Genomic DNA, 23,755 nt, shown 5'->3' with positions numbered 1-23,755 from the left:
TGTTATCTTGTGGACAGGGTTTGAGAGTGACTCCAGGGGTCATATGCTAGAAGCTTGGCTCCAGGGTGGGAGGCAGGAGGTGAGAGGTCCTTGGAGAGGTAGGGCCTGGTGGAAGATGCTGAGGTCCTTGGGCTAAGCCCTCAGAAGGGAAAATGGGTGCTCTCATTGACCTAGCCCCACAAGAGCAAGTTGCCTTTGGAGAGCGGCCAGCCTGCCCTTTCCTCAGGGTTCCTGTCTCAGGAGCCATCTCTCCTCTCACATGGCTCCTGGTATGATGCTGTAACATGGAACATGGATGTCAGGTGTGTTCTTTGTTTCATGAATTCAAAGAATGAAATCCACAGACACAAGGGTAAGAGAAAATTAACAGGATTTATTACGGAAATAGGAAGCAAGCAGGGCTCCAAAAGGGGAGGGGTCCCAAGAGAGGGGTGTCCACAGATGTCGGCTATCTGGGCTGGTCTGTCCTTATAGATGATTGGTGGAATAGAGGATTCAGAAAGGGGACAATCAACTCTATTTTGCCTTCTTCAGGAAATCTGGAGAAAAGTGATCTCTAAGCCTTAATCAGCACATGAATGGGAGTGAAGCTCTGTTGCAGGAGAAAGTACCATTGATGGTTGGTCCTGTCTAGGGGCTAAGGAGCTATCCTTGAGGCTACAGGTAGCTCAACTTCCCAATTCTCTCTTCCCCTTTTCTTTTCCAAGACCTTTTTCCTGGCTGCCTGTGGGTGGTCTTTCTTTCAGTCTAATGACAACCACCAAGATAGAATGAGGCCAGAGAGTCCTCCAGCATCATGCTGTGTGGACCTCAGTCTCTGCACTGAGAGCTACAGGAGCCTCTTATTTACAAGTCTCCCAGCCACAGGTGTCTTGTATGACAGAGGACAGTGGACTACCATGGGAGTCCAATGGACAAACACAGGGTCTGCTTCCATGAAATTCCAGCACGGGGTAAAGGGAACACCATGTAGCTATGTCAGAAAATCAGGAAAACCGGTGGATGAATGATGTCACTAAATGTAATGGATATTCCAAAGTGAGACCAAAGATAATTAAAAGACAACTAGAGCTGTGGAGGGCAGATCAGGACTAGTAGGGGTGGGAGTGGAATAGGGGCTCCATTTCTACCAGACTTGAGGGAATGTCTAGTCTCTTGATGGTGCCATAGCACCAGTGTATGCTGTGACCAAATCCACTAGCATGTGCCCTTAGAACCAGCACACTCACTGCATACAAGCATCACACTCATAAGAGAAGAACATTGTTAAGAAAGGCTTTACCCTGAGGTTGAGTGAGAAGGCTATGAGGAGGGCAGGAAGATGGACTTTTATGTCACCCTTCCTGGCCTCTCCCAAAGGCTGAGTCTGGACCCCTGCTTCCCTGGACTGTCTGGCCTCTCCACTGGTAATCCATGCCTGTGCTCTGGATTACAAACCTAGAGCACTAGGAGTTCCTTATTTGTGTGTGAAGAACTTGTGTCTCAAAACATCTACAGATCCCTTCAGGGCTCTTGCTCACCACACGTCCCTGCAATTCTGAGGAGGTGCCAACACGTGGAATAGTGTGCCAATCATCTGGCCAGAACTCTGGGTGGATTCAGGATCCCCAAACATGTCCAGGTCCTGACCCCTGGCTTCTGAGAACAGGACTTCATCTGGAAACGCCTTTGCAGAATTAATGAAGGCAGGAACCTCAACAAGAGATGATGCATTGAGGTGAGTCCTAATGCCAACGACATGTGTCCTTTTGAGAGAAAGGCCAGGGGATTTTAAACACAGGGAGAAGTCAGTGGTGTGACGAAAGAGGCAGCGCTCGGAGCAGCAGTTCTATGAGGCAAGGAAGACTGGCAGCCCCAGAAGCTGCAAATGAGCCCAGCCTGGATTCTCTTCATAGCCTCCAGGGGAAACCAGCCTTGTTGACCCTTGATTTCAAAGCTGGGCTTCAGAACTGGGAAGAACAGACCCTGTTTTGAGCCCTGTGCCTGGCTCTGCAGCAGGCCCAGGGCACACGGCAGGCCTCCTACAGTGGGCTGGGCTCTAAAAGCTCACCCCCCACTGCTGCCTGGTGGGCTTTGCCACTGGCAGTAGGAGGAGGGTCATGGCTAGACACAGTCAAGCCTGTCCCTCTCAGGGCCACCCAGCAGCATGGCACCTGGCCAGACTGCATTCCCACTGGCCTGGGTGTCCTGAGCAGCACCTCTGTGCCTTCCTTTGCTCTCTCTCCCCTCTGCCCTCAGCCATGGTAGTTGGCAGCTCGTTCCTCCCATGTTTCCTTGTTTCTGGTCTCCTGGGTTCTTCAGTGCCTCATTGACACTTGCTTCTAGTCTACTCTCTCTGCCAAAAGGCTTATGTGGTTCCAGTCCTGGCTGAATGCTGTCCAATGCCCAGGAATCTTTGGCTTGTTCTGACTTCTCACAGAGAGGGAAGAAGGGACTTGAGGTAGACCAGATGTCTGAGTGATTGCTGTAGGGAGCAGAGGTGAAGAGGGAGAGGTGGAAGAGAGGAGAGGAGGAGAAGGAGAGAAGAATGGCCAAGATGATGGAGGAGGAGGAGGGGGAGGACAGGAGAGGACGGCTGGCAATTATTGTGTGACTACTACCTGTCCAACTCGAGCTGGATATTTTACATATGCACCCAGGTACGTGGCAGAAGTAGACAATGCTGAGCTGATAATGGTGTGGTTTTATCACAGCAGAGCTGCCATCACAAAGTTCTGCAGATGGAGTGACTTACACAGCAGAAAGCCCTTTCCTCTCACTTCCAGAAGCTGAGGTCTGAGACCGAGTGTGGGCAGCTTGGTTCCTTCTGAGGCCAGATCTGTGGCTTGTGAGAGCGCCCGTCTGAGTCCTCACAGGCTTTCCCCTTCATGTGCCTGGGTCCCAATCTCTTCTCACAGGAACACCAGATCTGTGACATCAGGACCACTCACATGAAGGCACTGACTTCCTCTTGAAGGCCCATCTGCAAGGGCAGTCACATTCTGAGGTCCTGGGCTTAGGAGTTCAGCACAGGAATTTGGGAAAGGCAGCAAGCCAGCCCTGACACTGCCCTCATGCACACAGAATATGATTGATGTCACCAGGAAGCAGAAGCCAGGGCTTATGGGTGCTGTTCTCCCTCAGCAGAAGTCTCCAGGACCTCTGGGGGAAAGGACAGGCCTCCAGGGAGGGCTTGTGTCTTCCTGGGTCTCTCTGGCCACTGAGCAGATGGTCAGGGGTCTAGGATCATGGGTCCAGAGGCAGAAGAATGGCTGCAGGGGGCCAGAAAAAGACAGTTCAGAGAACCTGTAGACCAGGGACCCCTTGGTGGCATTGTAGAAGGAAATCTCCCCTGCGTCCCAGTCTAGGAGGATGCCCAGCTGTTGGAGGGGCTGGGAAGGAGAGAGGCGAGTTCTTGGATAGGAGAGAGCCCAGAATCTCTTCTTATACAACTCCACTGCCCAGAGGCCATGCTGGGGGGATTTGGGGATCCAGCCTTCTCGATCTATGTTCTCCAGGCAAACCCCCAGAATCCAGGCCTGTCTGTCTCCCACCTCAACTTCCCAGTAGTATCTCCCCAGCCGAGAACCGCTCTTGGGCCAGGACACAGGGGTCCTGGTCAAATCTCTTGGAGTTGGGGAGCAGGTACTGGTCGAAGAGCAGCCTCTTCACACTTTTCTGATCCTCTGACACCATGAGTTTCGGACTTGCTGTGTCAGGGTCCAGTGAGGGGCTCACTGTGGAAAGAGGAGAGGGTCAGTGGGTCTGCACCCTAAGTTCCTTGCAGACCAGGACTCCCAGGGTTGTTTCCTACATCAGGGTGTCCCTTGCTCTAGAATCCCACTACTGTCCCAGTCCTGTGCCAAAAGCCTGTCCAAACAGCCTGTTCCCTGGCAGAGGAGCACACCAGACTGGGAGGCAGAACCAAAGGGTTCCTGGGAGCTGTGGGCACGACTACACCCAGTGTGGCCCTGCTAGCTCCCAACATGTGCCCTGGGCTTCCTTCGTGGCTAGTGTCTGTGTGTGAATGACAGAGATGGAGAGAGAGAGAGAGACAGGAATGCAGAGATAGTGAGAGGGACAGAGACGGCAATGCAGAGATAGTGAGAGAGACAGAGATGGTAATGCAGAGACAGAGACAGTAATGCAGAGAAGTGAGAGGGAATGCACTACACCCAAACCTGAATGGATACAATATTATTAAATGCCATCATGAAATCTGCGGGACATCCTCAGTTCCCAGATGTCTCCAGTCCTCCCATCACTCTCTGATGCCCAGCAGCCTTGGCTCTCCCTTCCCACCTCTTTGCTCTTCAGTCCTCACTAAGGAGATTGTACCCGGAGATGGAAGGTCACTGTTTCTCCACTGTCATGGTAATGGCCTCCCCTGGGTGCCCAGTCTTAAAAAAACGGCCTCCTCCCAGCACCTGCCACATGCAGGATATCTTTGTCAGCACACCTCCCTCTCCCAGGAACTCAGGAACTAAGGTCTCCTGGGGCAACTAAAGTCTGACTTATAAGGATGTGGCATCAGCAGTTGACACAGTACTTCTGCTCTCTGGAACAGATGTAAGCATCTCTTATAGACACATGAATGCACACACATACATATACAAACATCCAGAAATACATTCACAGACATAAGCATGCACCTCACAGATACATACACACATGCACATGCATACACAAATGTACACACACATGCATATACACTGACACATCAAGACAGTGCACACAGGCACACAGATGAAATTGGATGCACATGCATGGACATGCATGCATTCACATGTACATATGTGCACCTTCATAACACATGCATGCACACATGATTGCACAGGTATGAACTCACATGCATGACCCACACATGTAGATACCAATGTGAACACATATGTGCAAACACACAAACCAAAGACATGCATCACGCATGAACACTCACCTGCATGCACGTATGTGTGCACAAACACACAAGCACACATGAAAACTGCACACACAGGCACTAATGCTTGTACACATGCATATACACACATGTGTGGACACACATATATGTATACACTCATGCACAGACATGGTGGTCTGTGTATACATGTGGGGATGAATATCAGAAAGCAGAAGCCAGAGACGTCCTCATGTGTGTCCCTCTCTCACCACCCCCTTGGAATTTTTTATTTCTGTCATGTGAGAGTGGGTGAGGGTCAGAAAACAAGACCCATAAGCTACTAAGAATCCTACCCTTTTCTTTTTCTTTGAGACTAGTTCTGATTTCAGGGTCTCCTGGTGTCACTAGTCATTTTTCATCAATGCCAGATGGGCTCAGGTCTGTGCTTCTGGGTCTTCTCCCTGTGGGGAGCTGGTCAGGGGTGGATCTTTGGTCTACAAATGCATAAGGTTTGGAGGCTGTACCTGAAGTCACACTCTCTAACCCGCAGGGAAACAAAAAGACCCTATACTGTGGGGCCCTGCTTATGAAATGGGGCTGAACTTGTGTACTGCAGCCTCTAGTCTGCCTCACAGGGCTCCTCTCAGAGTGTCTCTGGAGATGAGAGCTGGAGACTGTGCCTGGTGCCTAGTGACACAACAGGAAGGCATTCACTGCCAAGGACCACTGTCCTCAGCCTCCCTTCAGCCTTCCCCAGTTTGTCATGACACAGCCTTGACAGCCAGCAAGGGGACAATCTCTATATCCAACACAGGAGCCTGAGGCTAGGGACAGGTCCCCAGGCCCTGAGTGAGCTTTCAGCTTCCAGAACTGGGAGCTAAGGAAACCTCTTTTCTTCATATATCACCCAGCCTTGGGTATTTAGGAAGACCAACCAGGCTGCTCGGATTATGTAGTGAAGACTCCTTCAGAGATAAGGGTTTTCACTGTGTGGATTATATGGGTAGCTCTGGAGTTGGGATCCCTACTGATCATTCTGTTCCTGCTGGGTTTGAGGACAGACATCCTCTGCTCTGGGCTGCGTGTTGAGGCCCCGTGCTTGGGGGGCACCACGTGTCCTGCTAAGCCTCCTACTCACCGTGGAATAGCTCAGCCTTGGTACTGCTGGCTTGTGGCCTCTGTGCTGTTTCTTCTTGCTCTGTCTCTTCTAGCAGTGTCTGGGAACTTTTCTTTTGCTGCTTCCCTAAACAGCAGAGTACTCCAGAGACCAGGAATCCCAGAGCAGCGAGGGCCAGAGACAGAGATAGTTGCCACTCTGTGAGAGGAGGCCTGGAGAGGGGAGCTGAGGATATAGGAACTGAGAACAGCAGTTCTGTATTAGCGTACATGGTGCTGAGGTCAGAATGGGGGGGCTCTCCATGAGTGAACCCAGATGTAAATTGTGGGTGCCAGGTGGTAATGAAATCTGCTCTGGGGCAGGACTTTTGTATTGAGAAAGCTACACATGTTCGGGGTATATGGAAGATCTATGTACTTTCTGCTCACCTTTGCTGTGAGCTAAAACTGCTCTAAAAATAGTCCATTTTGTAAAGAGTTAAGAATTACAAAAACAACATGGGGGTGAAACTTCTTGTTTCCACATAAATGCAAAGCTCCCCTGGTACTCTCCCTGTACCCCATCTCTGCCCCATCCTCAGCTATTACTTAAATCTGCATCCCCAGAGTTCTGCCAGGCTGTGCACAGAAACTAGTTCCCACCAGATCTTACTTGGAACCCTGGAGTCCTGGCACAGGTCTTAGTACTGTGCTGTCAGGGCTGAACAGACACTCACCAGGCATCCAGCTCTCAGCCTCCTTCCTCTCGGGGAGGAGGGGGTTGGAAATGGAGCAGGACAGACCCTGCACAGCCCTATTCTGGACGGTCACCCTAGACACCACAGCCACGAGGCCCGTGGTGGCCGACAGTGAGAAGTTGGTCACAGCAGGCACTGGTTGTCCTCTGAGGTCTCTCCACTCCACCAAGGGCTCTGGGTACCAGCCTGCTGAGGTACATTTCACTTGGATACCTGTGCCCTGGTCATCCACCACTTGCACTCTGGGCTTTGAGCCCAGCCCTGGAGGAGAAACATCAGTTGGGACGTTGCCACCACAGCTGCTCCATTAAAACACATCTTGAAGACTTTAGTGTGTATTACCAACTGTTCACAAGCCATCACTCCCTGAAGTAAGCGCATCCCTAACAGGTACGCCTTTGTCCTAGATAAAATAGCAGAGTGGGGCAGGGACAGTTCAGCAAGACAGAAGGGGTTCCTGTGTCACACAGGTGAGTGAGTGCAGGGAACAAGAAGGAGCTCGCTGGCCTGCCTCCAAAGAATAGCCCTGAGCCACCCAGGAAAACTGTACCCCAAATGCCTTTGTCCCTCCATGCCCTCCTTCTCAGCCTGCCTCAGCTCCCCTCTTATCAGTGCAATAATATAGTAAAGAGAAAGATCAGAAAACAGCTGTGCTTCCAGAACTATGTTCCCTGAGAAGCGCAGTGATGTGCAGACCCTGGGGTGGCCTTGCTTGGGACTGTGTGTCTAGCAGGTTCTCAAGCTGTAGGACTCTGGTCACACCACCAGGATTGGGGCCAGGTGTGAGGAAGCTCCCCAGCAGGGCAGATGGCCACATGCTGCCCTTACCTGCCACTGTCAGCCAGAGTGTGGCCTGGTTGGAGGAAGTGCCCTCCTTGAAGAGGCAGTGATAGGTGCCGTTGTCAAACAGAGTGACGTTATGTATCCTCAGTGTGGCCCCGCCCCTGGCTACATGGTCACTCACAAAGCTCGTCCTTCCCTGATACTCCACCATCTGCTCTTGATGCACGTCCTCCCCATTCCTGTGCACGAGTACAGCTGGGCTGGACTGGTTCCTGTACCACCTCAGCTCCATGCCTTCAGTGCTGATGCTGGGGACCAGTCGACATGACAACTCTGCATCTTCCCCAACCAGGGCCAGCACGGGGGCATGAGGCCCTTGGACTTGGAAATCAGCTCTTCCTTAGGGAGACAGACCCACGAGGATGGAGTCAGGCCTCGTGTAGGGAGATGGTGCTCCCTACCCCACAAGGCCTTTGAGGGTGCAAGCGTCCTCTAAACCCTGCACTGCAGCAAGGCCTCAGCTGGCCTGTCCCTCCACCCTGGGTCTCAGTGAGACCTCAACTCGTCCCCACCTAGGAATGTCCCTCCTGGTGCCCTCCAGAGCTGGCAAGGGAGATTTCCTACCATTTCCAGGAGGTGGGAGCTGAAGGAAGAGGAAGGCAACAGTGCAGCGCAGTAGAGATGCACGTCCACAGCGTGTCTTTGCCATCCCTGTTGGGGACAGAGACACATGAGGTGGGACGTGCATTGAACATGGAGGGAGAGAAGCCCCCTTCTCATAGGAAAGAAGGGGAAATTGCCCTGGCAGAGAGAGGTGGTCCATCAGATCCACATGTAGCCAGCAAGCAGGCCAACGACGCTTTCTCTCATGTCGCCTTCTCGAGATCATCTTCCTCTTGTGTGCCTCCCCTGCAGAATGCCATGGAGATATCCCAGGCCTTATTCTCCTGCTCGTGTGAGGGTTTTCACCCAGTAAGTAGTTCTTTACACCCACCAATCACCAGAAGGTGTGTGGAAAAACCCAAACTCCCACCAGGCAAATCTGAGGTCAGAAGGATGACAACAGCCCCCTCCCCCAAAGCCCCTTCGCCTGTTGTCCTACAGGACTTCTACAGCTGGGTGCAGGACATGGTCCCTCCTGACAGGAGTTCAGCCACTGTTGCTGGCTGTCCTGAACTGACTGGGAGAGCAGGGGTGTGGAAGCCTTCTGCCATCCTGGGCAGATTCTGACACAGCCTCCCGGGGTCTGCTCTTATGTCTGGATGAACAGGGAGGCCTGCAAAGTTTGGCTCTTGCCTTGGAGGAAAGCCCATGGGGCTCTGTGCCCCCCGAGCATGGGGAGAGAGTGAGGAGGCAAAGACTCCAGGAGGGCCTTACACAGAGGACACTCACCTTGCTCTGATGCAGCTGCCCTGCTTCCTGGGGACATCTTGGTGACTTTGAGGGGATCAGCCTGGTTCTTGGCAAATCCAAGGCAGGGACAATGTCTACAGGTAGTGATCAGAGAGAGAGCCTGGAGATCCAGAGGAAGCGCCAAGCTCCAGAGCTTCTGCAGAGCCCTTATTACTTTTCGCAAAAATAACCAACTGTGCCTTTTTGGCAGCTGCAACAGATTCCAACAGGCAGGGGTGTGGCCAAGAGTCCTGAAGGTGGATGAAGATGCTGGTAGCAGGAGATAAGGGAAGAGTCTGAGATCAAGTACGGCCCCTGGAAGATGGCCAGCAGGACCAGCTTGGGGCCACCAGGAGCCCTAAGGAGGGGCTCAGATCACCAAGGCTGGGAGCCCAGCCAACCTCCAGAGCCAGAGAGTTCAGATAAAACTCCATGGTTATCTGGAGACCTTCAGAGCTGCTGAGGGCTGCAGTTCCTTCGGGAAAGTTCTCCAGATCATGGTGACCTCGGTCTGATTCTGGCATTGTCCCTGGAGACACTCTTCCTCATTGCTTCCCAGTCACTGAGACTGTGTGTCTTGGAGTCTGAGTCTGTCCTCCCTGGGCTGCTTGCAGATCTTTCACTGGGTTCCCTTCACCCCTTAAGGCCTGCCCACACCGGCTTGTTCTGCCTATTCTCCCCTCAAGCCTCACACACCCTTGAAAGGTTTAGTGGGAGAAGAGCCACTGGGAAGGCTGCCTGGGCATCAGGGGATGGTATCTGGTTTCACCCAACAGAGGTGTTAGGGGCTCTGAGATGCTCACTTACTGCTGAGAAAGTCTAAGCCCCTGATGCCTCCCTACCTTCTCAGGAGGAACCTTCTCTTGTAAGTCAGCTGTCCTCTCTCAGGTAGAAACACAAGGATCACACCTTGTTTATGTGGTCCTGTGAGTGGCTCTCACCAGGCAACCTCTCTCACTTGTCCTTTGGAGTTGGGAAGGAAGGCTTGGGTCCTGACCACCTAGAGTACTCCAATGCAGTCATTAGGGAGCACAGTAGGGAGGTTCCTATAGTGGAAGCACCGGAGATCCATCAACCCACTCCACATAGGTGTAGAGGACATGGGATGGTATGCCTGAGAGGCACCAGGTTGCCATGCTGCCTGCAGCCCTATCCATGGCAGCCAGACCTAGAAGCAGCCAGGCATCCAGAAGATGGGTGGCTAAAGGAAACGTGGAGACTTCACAGGATGGGAGACACTCATCCATCTAAGAAAGAGGTCCTGTCCTCTGTGTTGACATGGATGGAACCAGAGATCCTCACACCAAATGACCAGAACTAACACACAAAATCAGCCCTGTAGGGTCTCCAGAAGATGTGGGAGTTCAGGGCCTAGGGCATCCATTGTGAGGAAAGCAGGGCAGAGGGGCGGGGAGGCACAGTTGGTGCTTAGAAGCTAGCAGAAAGGGTGGTGAATATCTGAGAAGACCTGCTCCCCTGGTTCAAACATGGCACAGTGTACACATGCACCCAAACATCACGGGACACCCCAGGGATAAGTGACACTTTATATACCTTTACAAATTTTACATTTAAGGAATCACAGTGTGCTCCCAAGATTAGCAGAGCAAATTGTGATAGAAGCAGATGTGAAGGGCTAAGTGCTAGCAACATCTAGAGAGACTGGGAACCATCCTTTCTATGGAGTGGAAATCTGTCTGAAGGCCCAGGGAGGGTGCTCCTTGCTAAGCAGGGCTCACTGTGGTGCAGAGCCTCCAGCAAAAGCTGCCCAGACACAGGTGCCTCAGGTACCAGGCTTGAAGTCCTAAGGCAGGAGGACCACAAACTCAACACCATCCTCTGTGGGACTCCATCTCCATGAAGTGTTCAGAAGGGGTGAGTCCAGGGAGAAAGAGTTACGGGGGTAGGGGGTGGGGGGAGGAAGAAACAGAGGGAGATGGGGAGAGGAGGAAAGGAGAGGGAGGGAGGAGAGAGGGAGATAGGGAAAAGGAGAGAGAGGGAAAGAGAAACAGTGAGTGAGGGGGAGAGGAAGAGAGAGGGAGAAGGGAAGGGGAGGGGGGAGAGGGAGGGAGAGAGAGGGGAATGGAGGGAAGGAGAGAGAGGGGAATGGAGGGAAGGAGAGGAGAGAGGGAGGGGAGGAAGATGAGGAGAGGGAGAGAAACAGTGAGAGGGGGAGAGGAAGAGAGAGGGAGATGGGAGATGAGGAAGGGGAGGGAGGGAGGAGGAGAGAGGGAGATAGGAAGGGGAGGAGGGAGAGTGAGAGAGGGAGGGAGAAGAAGATAGATAGGGAGGGGGAGGCAAGGGAGGGAAAGAGAGAGGGAGAGGAAGATAGAGGGGGAGGGGCAGAGAGGGAGGGAGAGAGGGACATGGGAGAGGGGGAGAGAAGGGAGAGAGGGAGAGAGGGAGGGAGAAGGAGAGGGAGTGGGAAGGAGAGAGAAAGGGACACGGTAAGGGTGAGGGTGGGAGGGAGAGAGAGGGACATTGGGGGTGAGAGGGTGAGAGAGAGAGGGAGGGAGGGAGAAGGAGAGGAAGGGAGAAGGACAGAGGCAGAGGGAGGGAGAGATATGGGGGAGGGTGGGAGGGAGACAGAGGGGCATGGGGGTGAGAGGGAGAGAGGGAGGGAGAGGGAGGGAGAGGGAGAGAGAGAGAGGACAGAGGCAGAGAGCCAACAAAAACTAATTTTGGGTGTCAAGGACGGGACTGGGCAGGAGGTGGAAGTGGAAATGAGTGCAGCTGCTTTGTGGTTTGGAGGTTTTACTTGAGTATGCTGGGAATGTTTTGAAATCAGAGATGGTAAAGTGGCACCCCCTTTCTCCACAGAAAAGTCTTAACTGGGCTTCTCCAGAAATCTTCACCATGGTTGACTTTAGGTCTGTCAGCAAAAGAGTCTCTACAAAAGAGTTCAATGTAGAAAAACTTCCTATTTTTGTGTTGCGCTGTTTTACTTGGCCACTGGCTGATAAGATACCAGTACTCCAGGTGCTGGACACCCCCTTACTAGTTTTCACAAATATATCCAGTAAAGTAGCTGGTAGAAATGTGCAAACAAGGCCTCTGGCCTTCAGCTGGGCTTCATAGAGATGTCTACATTTTTAAGATAGGTTATCAACTGGGCTCCATGGTAACAGCTGGCAGCGGGAGGAAAGAAAGGGGAGAAACAGCTCTCTCCTTCTCAGGTGTTGTCCTTGAAGGGTTAACTTGCCCAAAACAGTGAAAGAAAAAGCTGCTTTATGTGAACTTCTGCAGACTGTGAACTTCTGAGTCCCTCCCCTTACATGCTAGGTATAAAACTCTGAAAATACCTGACTCAGGATTCAGGGGATTGATTAATTACAGCAAAAGCTGTGCCCTCTGAACCTGGCTGCAGCCAAATAAAACTGTTTCCTGCTATCTTCAGTGCCTTGCCTCATTTGTCCCTACAACAGTGGTAGAAAACATTGTGTCATAAATACCACGGAATGCTATACTTTAAGTGGTTAATTTTGTGCTATGTGAATTTCAATTCTATTTTTTTAAAAAAAGAAAAACAGGGATAAAACAGAATAAGGAAAAAAATCAAAAAGGAAAAAAAAATTTAAAAAGGTACATGATTACCCACTCAAGAGGAGATTAATTTTTTTAAAAAGAAAGAAAAGAAAAAAGAACCCTTCCCAGCAACTTCCCCTAAACAGACCTGTGAGCTCTCTGGGCGCCCTCTGCAGGGATCCTGGATCCTCTGCCAGCTCTCCCCATTCCAACCTGGCCCCTCTTCCTCCATCTCCTCCCCCTTCTTAGCTCTGACCCCTCTTCCTCTTCCTCCTCCCTAGCCCCAGGCCCTCTTCTCCCCCTCCCCCCCTCTCCCTCTCCACCTCCTCTCCTTCCTCCTCTTTAGCCCTGGCCCCTCCTATTCCTCTTCCCTTCCTCCCCCTCCTCTCTCCCTCCCCCTTAGCCCTGGCTCCTTCCATGTTTCTTCAGCACATTGAACCTAATGTCCTTGAAGAATTCTAGCATTTTCTCTCCTCTGTTGGTGGTCACACACTGGAAATAGTGATAGCAGATCTGGTCCACTTACCTCAGGATTCTCTTCTTGAACCACTCTGCTTTAGGTCTTTGGTTGGATGTGATTAGCAGGCACCCTAGACAATGAATGGCTGGATTCAACAGAGCCCTGACAACTAGAGGAGGGGAACCGCATTTCCCAAGCACAGCCACCAGAGGGCCACATCTGGCTGAGTTTCTAGCAGCTGTTTCCTTTGGATAGACTTGTCCTTGTAAATTTAAAACTAAAGCATCCTTCAGCTTTTTGAATCAAAAGCAATGAATTGATTGATTGTGAGTCAAGATTCGGTTATAATAAAAGCTATACGTAGTCAATTTGACTAATTAATGTTTCATATTAATCTTTGTAGGCCTCAGATAAATAAAGGAAATGGAAATAGTGTGGATCTGCAGTATCTTCTGCAAGAACCTGGGCTGTCTGTGTTTCAGCTAACACCAAGAGAATGTCTATTCCCTGGACTGGAGTAAAGGGTGCTGAGGATGAGGACTCTCACTTGCTGCCTGGATCTCTGTTTTCAATTACTGTACCTACCATGGATGTGCTGATGTCCTGTCTCAATAAAAGTAAGAGTCATGAAGTAAAAAGGCAAAACCCATGTAAAATAAGAATGACTTGGATGTATTTCAAGGACTTTTCAATATCGGAGTTGGTTTTGTTTTTATTATCACCATGGCTCACCATTGCTTCAATTGAGCCAAATGCATGTTGAACCAGACAAGTCATTTCATAGCTTAAGTGCTGCAAGGTCACCATGATTCCAGTCCTTAAAGAAAGGTGAGGGATAATAACCTGCTGAAATAGCGCTTGCATTGCGAGGTAAAAACAAGGAGAAAACACAGAGAAAATGTAAGGGAACAGGCCAAAGAGAGGAACCCAGGCTTGCAGAGTAAAGAGCGGAAAATCGCCAGGAGGTGGACAGGTGAAGACCAGTAGAGAAAAGGCCCTGGGCGTGGCTTGGAAGCAGCGCAAAGACTGCGAACCAGATCCTGCTCCAGGGAAACATGCTCGGCTGACAGGTTTGCCCTGGGCTGTCAGTGTCATGTCAGAGACTTACTTTACCATGTCTCACAGAAACGTCCAAGCTGTACAGACCAAGCTCACAGACGGTGCTGCAAGAAACCAGGGGCAGTGACTAATTCATGGGAGGGTCCAGGGGTATTTTTCAAGGCACTCTTGAAAAGTAGGTGATGTTGGACAGATGAGGTGGGACACCGAGAAATTTTCAGGAAGCAGGTTTACTTAAGCCATAGCAGTCCAGAAGGGCTAATACCTAAGTATCTCTGGACCCTGAGTCTGGAAATTCCTTTGGATTTATATTCAGTGGGGTGGTTACATGACAATAGGTTAGGCTAGATAGAGGTTTCACAAAGTTTTTACCAAGAAAACAGAGATGGTATCTGTAGCATAGCAACAAGCTCTCTTTGAGACAGACTCCATCACAACTTTAGTCTGCAAACCGGGCACTTACAAGGAAAAGGAAGCTTCAAACCACAGTGCTGTCTGCAGAAATCCTGCTGACATCTGTAAAGATCTTGTTGATCAAGAGAGAAACTTGTATGCTACAGTTATGGTAGGGGGGTCTCTTTGATGGGGGATACCTGGTCTGTATCATAGGTAGATGTCTTTTAGGTAGAGATGGAGGAAACAGTCTGAGAGGTGGGGCTGGAGATGACACCATCTTTGTCATCATAATTGCCATTGTCATCATCAGAAATCAGTGATAAGCCAGGTATAGTGCTACGTGTATTTTATATGCACTATCACCTTGACTTTGAAAATGGCCCTGTTGTCCTCATTTTACAGATGTGGACATTTTCCCCAATATGCAAAACTCTCATAAATAATGCATTAAAACTCATAGTGGAGATTGAAAGAAATCAAGGGCCATCTGTAGGTGTCAACACTGAGAAGGAAGCAGCTTCAGAGCAGTGAGGATGAAACTGAGAGCAGGAAGTAGGAACTCAGGTGCAGAGACAGGGGCTGCAGCATGCCTGGGCTGGATGGGACAGGCAGACAGTCTGACAGGCGGGTTGCAGCTGCCATCGTCATAAGTTGGGCTAGGATTAGATTGACAGCTGGAAGGACACCTACACCATCCTCAGGCCAAGGATGGACTGTCCACACTGTGAATGTGACTGTGTTCATCACCTTTTCATCACCACAGCAAAACATGAGACCATCGACATGCCCTGAGAGAAGACTGGCTCGTCACCATGACTGTGGTGTGTGGACACTTCCTCGAGCCAGCTGCCCATCTCATCACCAGGACATAGAAAGAAGAAGTAGGAGTAGTGAGCTGGATCCTACCAGGCAGCCCCCAATAACCAAAGACCTTGAGTGAGGCCCCGTTAAGGTGTCCACTTCTTCTCCTTAGGGCCACGCAGGACCAAACCTATGGGCCTGTGGGGGACATTCAGTACCCACACACAGCAGAGACCACAGAAAACTCCTCCAGTTCTTTAGGAGGCAGGTAGGAAGATTCTGTGTGGAAAATAAAGATACCTGGTTGGGAAATGAAAATGCCAGGCCCAGCCTCAGATTCACGCTACCCAGAAGCTGAGGAGCCCAACATCACCAGTGTCTACATATCTACATTTATACCTGTATTTTACCTAAATCTACATCTGCCTACCTACCTATTGTCTGTTTTGTATCTATCAATCATCTCTGTCTATGATACCCAAAGAGAGAACTTGGAGGCCCCAAACACACAAAATTCCTACCATAAGCACATCTATAATCCAGGGCTGACCTGGCTCAGCAGGGCAGGGAGGCAAGACCTACTAAGACTCACTTAACCAGTAAGGAAAAACCCGCAAGAAGAAAATCTGCAGTGACAACAGAAACAATAATAAATCATGATAAACTAACAGAGAAAGTACATAATTTAAAGAATTAAAATGAGTTTTCAAAGCCAAAAGATGAATATGAAATAAAGTCTAGAGAAGTGAAATTTATTGTCACTTTATTTTTTTCATGATTTAAAGTCTTCATCGTTATTTTTTTTATTGGTGCATTACAGTTGCATATAATGGTGGGATTTGCTCTTACATATCCATATATGTACATGACACAATAATACAATTTGGCCATTATCAACCCCCAGTATTTGTTTCCCTTTCCTCCTCCCTTATGTGTCCCTTTCCTATGTTCCATGATCTCCCTTTGATTTTCATGAGATCTCCACCCTCTCCCACCTTTCTTTTCCCTCTTCCTCTCATCCACAGATGAGATACAACATGTGACATTGAGTCTGGTTTATTTTGCTTAACATAATGTTCTCAAGTTCCATCCATTTTCCTGCAAATGGCATAATTTCATTCTTCTTTATGGCTAAATAAAACCCACTACATTTTTTCCCTATTCATCCGGTGCCAAATACCATACTAATAACTGCAAATAAATGGTGGGGCAGAAGGTACATAAACCAAATGATTCTATAAGGTTTTTAAAACACAGTTTATTATGAGAAAATAAAATGTGATAGGAAAGTAAAAGAAAGTTTAGAATGTTCAAAATGTGAAAAGAGAGAAAGTAGAGAATATGTAGCAGGTGATGCTACAAAGAATAATTTAAAAATAGAAAAAAAAAAGCAAAGGGAGAAAGAGAGAATAGAATTTGGCTGTTAGCAATAGAAGGAGAGAAAGTGAAATAAGAGAAACAAGCAATCAAAAGCAAAACCAACAAACAAAATTCCTTAATCTTCAAAAGTCAAGGAAAACTCTCACTAAAAATGAGAAAAAAAGAAACAAATATGTATGTGTATATACATCCACAAGCCAATCATCACAGCCTTGGATGTGAAACCCACAGTCAGCCCAGCCACCCACCCACTATGGTCTATTCACATGGAGGGTCTTGATTCCAACCCAGAGGAAGCTGAAGTCTGTCAGCTGAAGGAGCCCAGCCTGTGGTGGACCATTTAGTTTCTCCTTTGGCTGACAGACTTCAGGTTCCCTCCGGGATGGAATAAACTCACCTGTTCAGCTCATGAACCCCTGGAATATGTCCACTGCGGGCTGCTTGAAGAGTTCTGCTGTTCACAGTGTTCCCAGGCTCTAGGTGTGCCTGCCCTTTCCATCAACCAGGATGCAGTCCAACCGAGGAGCTGCCTGCTTACAGTGCAACTGCCTGTCAAATCACCTGGAGCTCCACAGCGGTGCTCATAGTGCCCCCATTCCCATTCCCAAACCCCAAGGGTCTCACTGTCTGCACATCCTTGACAACACTTGTTACTGGCCATCATGGAGTAATATGGATTGTAAAATTAACTTGTAAAAGTCTGCAATAATAAAACCAAAAAGCCTCCCTGGGATTTCCTAGGGATGGAGTTGAATCTATATACCAGTTTGATCAATCTCTGACACTTCCTGAAATTGTGAACCTCCCACGCAATAAAATGAGTGATTCTTGGTGCCCACCTTCCCTGCCTACACCAGGGCCATACTTCCTCCTTCACACAGTGGGTCTGAGCTCACCTGGGAAGGTCACAGGGGTCAGGATGGCTGGGGAAGCACAGTCCTGGGCTCAAAGCAGGGCAGAGAATATCTGCAGAATGAGTGAGTGGAAGAGGGAGTACCAGACACCCAGGGGCAGGATCCACAGGGCACAATTCTCTCCTTTGGGGGCACCAGCCATTGTGTACAAGCCTGCAGTGGGAAAACAGAATGTCTGTGTATGCTTCCTGTACCGGCCCCTCCACCTGTGAGGGCCACCTGAGGAGGACATGCTGGCAGGTTGTTCCATACAGGCATGAGCACAAGGGTCCCACTGGTCATTTCTCAGGTGACTTGCTGAGTAACCATCCCAGGACTGTTACACTGATGACCTGTTAGCAGCGATGTAATCAATGCAATTGTCAGATGTTTTATGAGAGTATCTGTGAGGTCGTGCATGCTTAGTGGATCCTTCCTGACCAGATGCTAGAAATTTCCATGTCAAAGAGTAAAATCTCAGCTCAGCCCACTCAGTGAGAACAGACTCTTTTGGAGAGCACCTTCTGAGTGGAGATGAGTGTTTTGTTCTGCAAACTCCCTCAGGAGGTGAAGTTGAAAATGGCCTCAGGGCCTGCTTCTGAAGATTGTTCGGGCGAGGACAGCAGGGGCCACTTATCCTGCCTGGGACACCCTGCCCCTCTCCTACCATGGCTGTGCCTTCTTGGGCCCTGCACACACCTCGAGAGCTCAGAGGATGAGACTGTAGTTAGTGGTGCCAGGGTATGGGGTGAACATAGCTGAGATGGGATGTACCCCTAGGGGAGGGAAGTCACTGGCTTCCTTTAGGCCTCTGATTCTCATCTGGAAAATGGGTATTTGATGACCCTGATGTGTAGGCATGGCGTGTGCACTAGATTTAGGTGGGAGAGCATGTGAGAGAGCTTGCTACTGGTACTCTCAGGGCTGTGGCACCGTGAGGCAGGTGTGAGTTCACATCACAGGTTCCAGATGAGGTCAGGCTGGAGAGACCAGGCCACACAAGCCTGAGGTGACACTCCGAGTGCTGGATCTGGGAGCATCACTGCACCTGGCTCACCCACTTATCCAGGGCCCACAGTCAAGGGTCAAGTGCTAACCAGTGCAGGGAATTTTCATTACCTTTCCTCTGACCATGGTTATGGAGCACCTCAACCTGGGTCCCCTAGGGATGAACCCCAGGCAGTCCAGAAGAAAAAGCAGCAGCAGGTGAGGGCCTTGAGGTGGGGAGAGGCCTTCAGATCAAGAGAGCAGGTGAGCTTTCTCCTTCAGCTCTTCCCTTCTGCTGTGGCTAGGAGAGGTGCCTCCAGCACAGAAACTGGGCAGGAGCAGGGCAATCTGGCTCATGGTGACTTGGGTGAGGTGTGGCTGGGACCCATGGTGGAGGTGACTGGGGGCAATGCGGCAGGAGTCAGGACAGGATCCTGATGGTTAGGGAGCCTATACAGAGCCCTCAGGTCTCAGGGCTTGGAACCTTTTCCCTGAGCCTCACAGATACCCCACCAGCCTGCCCACTGTGATCGCTGGGCCTGTACATGACACCAGCCTGCCCTCAGGTTTCAGGGCTTGGAACATCCTACCTGAGCCTCACAGACACCACACAAGCCTGCCCACTGTGAGTGCTGGGCCTGCACATGATCCCAGTCTGCCCTCAGGTCTCAGGGCTTGGAACCTCCTCCCTGAGACTCACAGACACCCTATCAGCCTGCCCACTGTGAGCACTGGGCCTGCACATGACACCTGCCTGCTCTCCTCATGGAGATCAAGGACTGCCTGAGAAAAAGGTACAGGACAGCAGCTGAGCTGGGCTGAGTGCCTCTCAGGCAGTGCCCAGGGAAGGAGACTCAGGTGGGTCCTCCAAAGTCAGGAAGGTCCAATGTGGATAACAGTGTGGGCACTGTTTCTTTGAGGCTTCAGTTTCCCTGATCCCTTCTCCAGAGCCCAAAGCTGGATGCAAGTCCAAGGCCTTTTCAATCACACTATCTGATCTCCTGACCCTGGCATGAGGGTGGTGAGGATGGGACTAGGAATGCTTCAGGGGGCTTTCTGATGGACTTAGATCTGCCTGCCTTCCAGAGCAGTCTTATTAACTTTCAGGAAATGAAGGAGAGCAGTGGGACCCGGAGTTTAGGGACAGTGGCAATGTGAGAGACCCCCTGGCTGGGTGAGGTGGCACAGGCCTTCCTGTAATCCCAGCTGCTGAGGAGGCCAAGGAAGGAGCATTGCAAGTTCAAAGCCAGCCACAGTAACTCAGCAAGGCCCCGAGCAGCCTCTATGGTATTCCTGATGCAAGTCTAGTCAGCACCCATCTGCTTCTTTGTTTTGAGATGGGATCTTGCTATGCCACCTGCTTGCCTCCTTCCAACTGCAGTGACTCTGTACATAATGATAAGGACTTCTGACAGGCAGTATTTTCTGGCATATAGTCAAATAATTTAAAATAATCTCCAATACTATATTCAACACTTTCATTGGAAAATTAACATACAAATTACAGATACTGATAATTTTCCTTCATTACAAAGTTTATACATAAAAAGTCAGAAGGTGTGTAAAAGCTTTTACAAGTTAAAGAAATGTATGAAGGTTTACTTTATTCATAAAGTGTTCATGAAAGTAACCTGCCTGATAAGACATTCTCAATTTATTACTTTTCCATATGATTATTCCTATTTTCCATAAGCTGACTTGGGAATCAAAGGTGACAGTACAGGTTTCTCTCATGTGGGAATTTTTGCAATATAAAAAGAGAGGTAACTTCTCTTAGAAACTTTATAAAGTGAATTAACTACAGTGGGTTTGCAATGAAATGCAAATAGCTCATGCACTGGTCCAACAGAGTATTTCTTGCACATGTGAAATAAGAATGGAGCATTCTGGGATACAAGTAGAAAGACCTCTGCTCTCTCCAATAAATTACATTTCTCTTAAGTCCCAGTGCCTCTATCTCTGGCTCTCAAGGCCAGCCACCTGGTATTCATGCTCACATGAGGCCCAGGATGCATGAGAACTCAGGGAGCAGAACCTGATAGAAGTTCTGAGCTAGGCTGGGCTGGGGTGTGGGGAATGACTGCCACAGGTACACATTCTGCCGTGCAACTCGGCTCCAGGGCCCACACAGGAGAGGAGCCCCCTGGAGGCTGAGCACCCCAGAGAGAACTGGATTCTGGGGACCACAGAGCTTGCTGCGGGGACTTCTCTCTCTGGCGTCCCTGGCATCTGCTGACATGTGCCTTTTCACTAACTCTGTCCCCACACTTGATCACTGTGGGAGGATTCCCCTGTGTGCATTTTCTGATGCGTGGTGGAAGAGCTCTCCATATACATCATATTCGTGCCGTCTTCCCCAGGTGTGTTCTCTGATGGACAGTGAAGGATGACTTACGGTAGAAAGTTTTCCTGCATTCTTGACATTCATACTGCTTCTCATTCTGGTGAGTCATCTGATGCCTGCTGAGGTATGACTTCTGGTGAAAGGCTTTTTCACACTCACCACACTCATAGGGTTTCTCGCCTGTGTGGCTTCTCCGATGCACAGTGAGGTGTGACTTGCAGTAGAAAGCCTTCCTGCAGTCCTCACAGACATAGGGCTTGTGGCCTGTGTGAGCCCTCTGATGGACGGTGAGGGAAGATTTATGCAGGAATGTCTTCCTGCACTCTTCACAGGCGTACGGCTTGCTCCCCGAGTGAGTTTTCTGATGCACAGTGAGGGATGACTTGTGAAGGAAAGCCTTCCTGCAGTGCTCGCACTCATAAGGCTTCTCATCTGTGTGAGTTCCCTGGTGTGTGCTGAGGTGGGACTTTTGATAGAAAGTTTTCCCGCACACATCACACTCATAGGGCTTCTCACCTGTGTGCGTTCTCTGGTGCACGGTGAGGTTAGACTTGCGGTTGAAAGTCTTCCTGCATTCCTTACAGGCATAAGGCTTGTCACCCGTGTGAATTCTCTGGTGCACAGTGAGGTGTGACTTAGAGTAGAAAGTCTTCCTGCAGGCTTCACATGCGTAGGGCTTCTCACCCGTGTGAGTCCTCTGATGCACAGTGAGATCTGACTTACAGTAGAAGCTTTTCCTGCACTTCTTACACTCATAGGGCTTCTCACCTGTGTGAGTTCTCTGATGAATCGTGAGGGACGACTTATGGTAGAACGTCTTCCAGCATTCCTTACACCCATAGGGTTTCTTGCCTGTGTGTGTGCCCTGGTGCCTGCTGAGGTGGGACTTCCGGGAAAAGGATTTCCCACACATATTGCACTCATAGGGCTTCTCCCCTATGGGAGTTCCCTGATGCCTGCTGAGGTGTGACTTCTGGGGAAAGTGCTTTCCACATTCGTAAACTTCAAAGGGTCTTGCTCTTCTGTGAGTCCTCTGGTGCCCAGTAGGTCGTGTCTTCTGACAAAAGTTCTCACATTCATTGAATGTATGGGGCTTTCCCTCTGATTCTGATTGTGACCTGTGGAGTTTCGTAAGGTATGGCTTCTTAACCAATAGCTTCTTGCCACCACTACATTCATCACATTTCAGTCTTCTCTGTATTTTCTTATGTGCATTGACTTTAGAGTTTTTACAGAAAGTTTCCCCACACATACTACATTCTGAAGTTTTCTCTCTTACCTGAGTCATCTCTTGGGCAGTAAGTGCCACCTTATCCAGGGTTTTTCCACCTCCACTGAGTGTGCTGAAGGCCTCTCCCACATGAAGCCTCTTCAGTGTCCACAATGCCTTCACTGTGAAGGATTTCCCCTGTCCACCGTGAAACTGCTGCTGCCTACTTTGAACCTTTAGTAGACTTCTTTGATCAGGATGCCTGGGGGGCTTCTCAGGAATGTTAAGACCACTAGGCTCCTCTCCATCCTGCACCTCCTCAGGCTTGCTAGGGAGAAGCTCCTTCTGCCACACATTAAGCCCCTCTGGCCTACTCTTTGGACCCGGACTTGAAACCTGCTTTGATCTCAAGTTAAACCTTGTTCCTAATGCAAACCTCTCCTCAGTTGAGGTGCTAGTGTTGGGGAGTACAATTTGCCAGAAATGCCTCTCTTGCTTTTCCTGGCTGGTCTCATTCAGGCCATTCACTTTCTGGATATCTAAAATGATACAAAAAAGAACAATATCCATGAAAAACACATGAGCATTTGCTATGAAATTCAAACACAAAGAAGTGCCTTCTTATCCTAATGACGTGAAACTGCAAAATAACTGTGTTGATTTATGAGTGTTTTGGCCCTAATGAATGTAAAAATTATAATTAATAATTTTAGTATCTATCATGTTACTTTGTTGCTTGAGGTTACTTTATTCTTCTGAAATGTAGGAAGATATTTGGTTAAAACACTCACCGAGTGCCTAGCTGAAGGTTTCACTGGTTTCATCTGTTATTTGTTCTGTTCTTTTTCTCTAGTTCTTTCTTACAACATTTGTAAATATAATTCCACCCTGCTGTGCTTCTCTTTCAGGTTTGTAGTGGCCAAGTTTTCTTGGGTTAGCTACTTACATCATGCAGGCATGGCTGATCTGTCTCTCACTTGAGCAGGAATATAGTTTAGGAAAGAACTGCTATCTGTGTGTTTTAGATTTTACTTTTCCCTAAGGAAATGTAGTAGAAACCTTTGGGGTTTTAAGAATTCAAGTTACCCTTCCCACACTAAAGACAGCCTCCACTTAATTCCTAATCTAATGTATCTATGCTTCTCAGGAAGCTCCAATCCATCTTTTTTGCTGGAATATAAAGGATTTGGCTCAGTAAACCAAGCTGAACCTGCCATCTTTGAAATGTATGTTGTTTGTATCAGTTGTTGCTACTGCCTTTCTGGCTCACTACTAATGGCATCCTCTCCCAGTCCCAGGCACATGTACCCTGGCTGGCAGCTCACTGCTTCTGTAGGCTTTTGTGTTTGGAGGTTCAGCCATCTTCTACTTTCACAGAAAAGAGAGTCTCCTGTACAAATCTATTGTCTTTGAATGATTTCCAGCATGAAGGGTAAAGGCTAAGTACAAATTCCATTTCCCAACAGACACTGAAGCCTTTCAACATGAAGTTCCTGATTCCCTTGGCCTGCAGACCCAAGGTCTCCCGGTTGTCCTCCCAGTCCAGGACTATCAATCCGCATACTTTTATGCTGGCTGTTCCTCACCTCATGAGTCCTGACGTGGTGCACAAGGCTCCAGCCTTGGACCTCTCTTCTGATTTTCTTATCCATTCCTTAGGTGACAACCTGAATAACTATGATGTAAATACTAGCATTAGGCTATTGATTTCCAAATCTGTATCTCCATTATACTCATGACCAATCTCAAAATCTAGATTTTACATCTACCTGTTTTATATACCAAACTTGGAAAACATCATCTCAAAATGAGCCCAA

The 23,755-nt window shown here is 49.3% G+C and overlaps 2 protein-coding genes across 7 annotated transcripts in view; both read right to left on the bottom strand.

The window, feature by feature from the left end:
* Nucleotides 1-353: 353 nt before the first annotated feature.
* Nucleotides 354-10,776, bottom strand: LOC144364649 (butyrophilin subfamily 1 member A1-like). Its single transcript, XM_078036416.1, is given in 6 exon segments — nt 354-3,557; nt 3,559-3,716; nt 5,994-6,212; nt 7,537-7,890; nt 8,116-8,202; nt 8,884-10,776. Coding segments are annotated over 6 exon segments (1,293 nt in total). The 5' UTR covers nt 8,921-10,776; the 3' UTR covers nt 354-3,119.
* A 5,094-nt stretch (nt 10,777-15,870) lies between these two features.
* Nucleotides 15,871-23,755, bottom strand: part of LOC144373325 (uncharacterized) — a 38,070-nt gene continuing 30,185 nt past the window's right edge. For all 6 annotated transcript variants that reach the window (XM_078036414.1, XM_078036410.1, XM_078036411.1 and 3 more), the window contains one exon: nt 15,871-22,477. In XM_078036414.1, the coding sequence (XP_077892540.1) occupies nt 20,721-22,477 (1,757 nt within the window). In that variant the 3' untranslated portion in view covers nt 15,871-20,720. The remainder of the gene's footprint in view (nt 22,478-23,755) is intronic.

Source organism: Ictidomys tridecemlineatus, unplaced genomic scaffold (assembly GCF_052094955.1).
Source record: "Ictidomys tridecemlineatus isolate mIctTri1 unplaced genomic scaffold, mIctTri1.hap1 Scaffold_354, whole genome shotgun sequence".
NCBI lineage: Eukaryota > Metazoa > Chordata > Mammalia > Rodentia > Sciuridae > Ictidomys > Ictidomys tridecemlineatus.
Note: the sequence above shows the minus strand (reverse complement) of the source record. Positions and strands in the feature narration are given on the sequence as shown.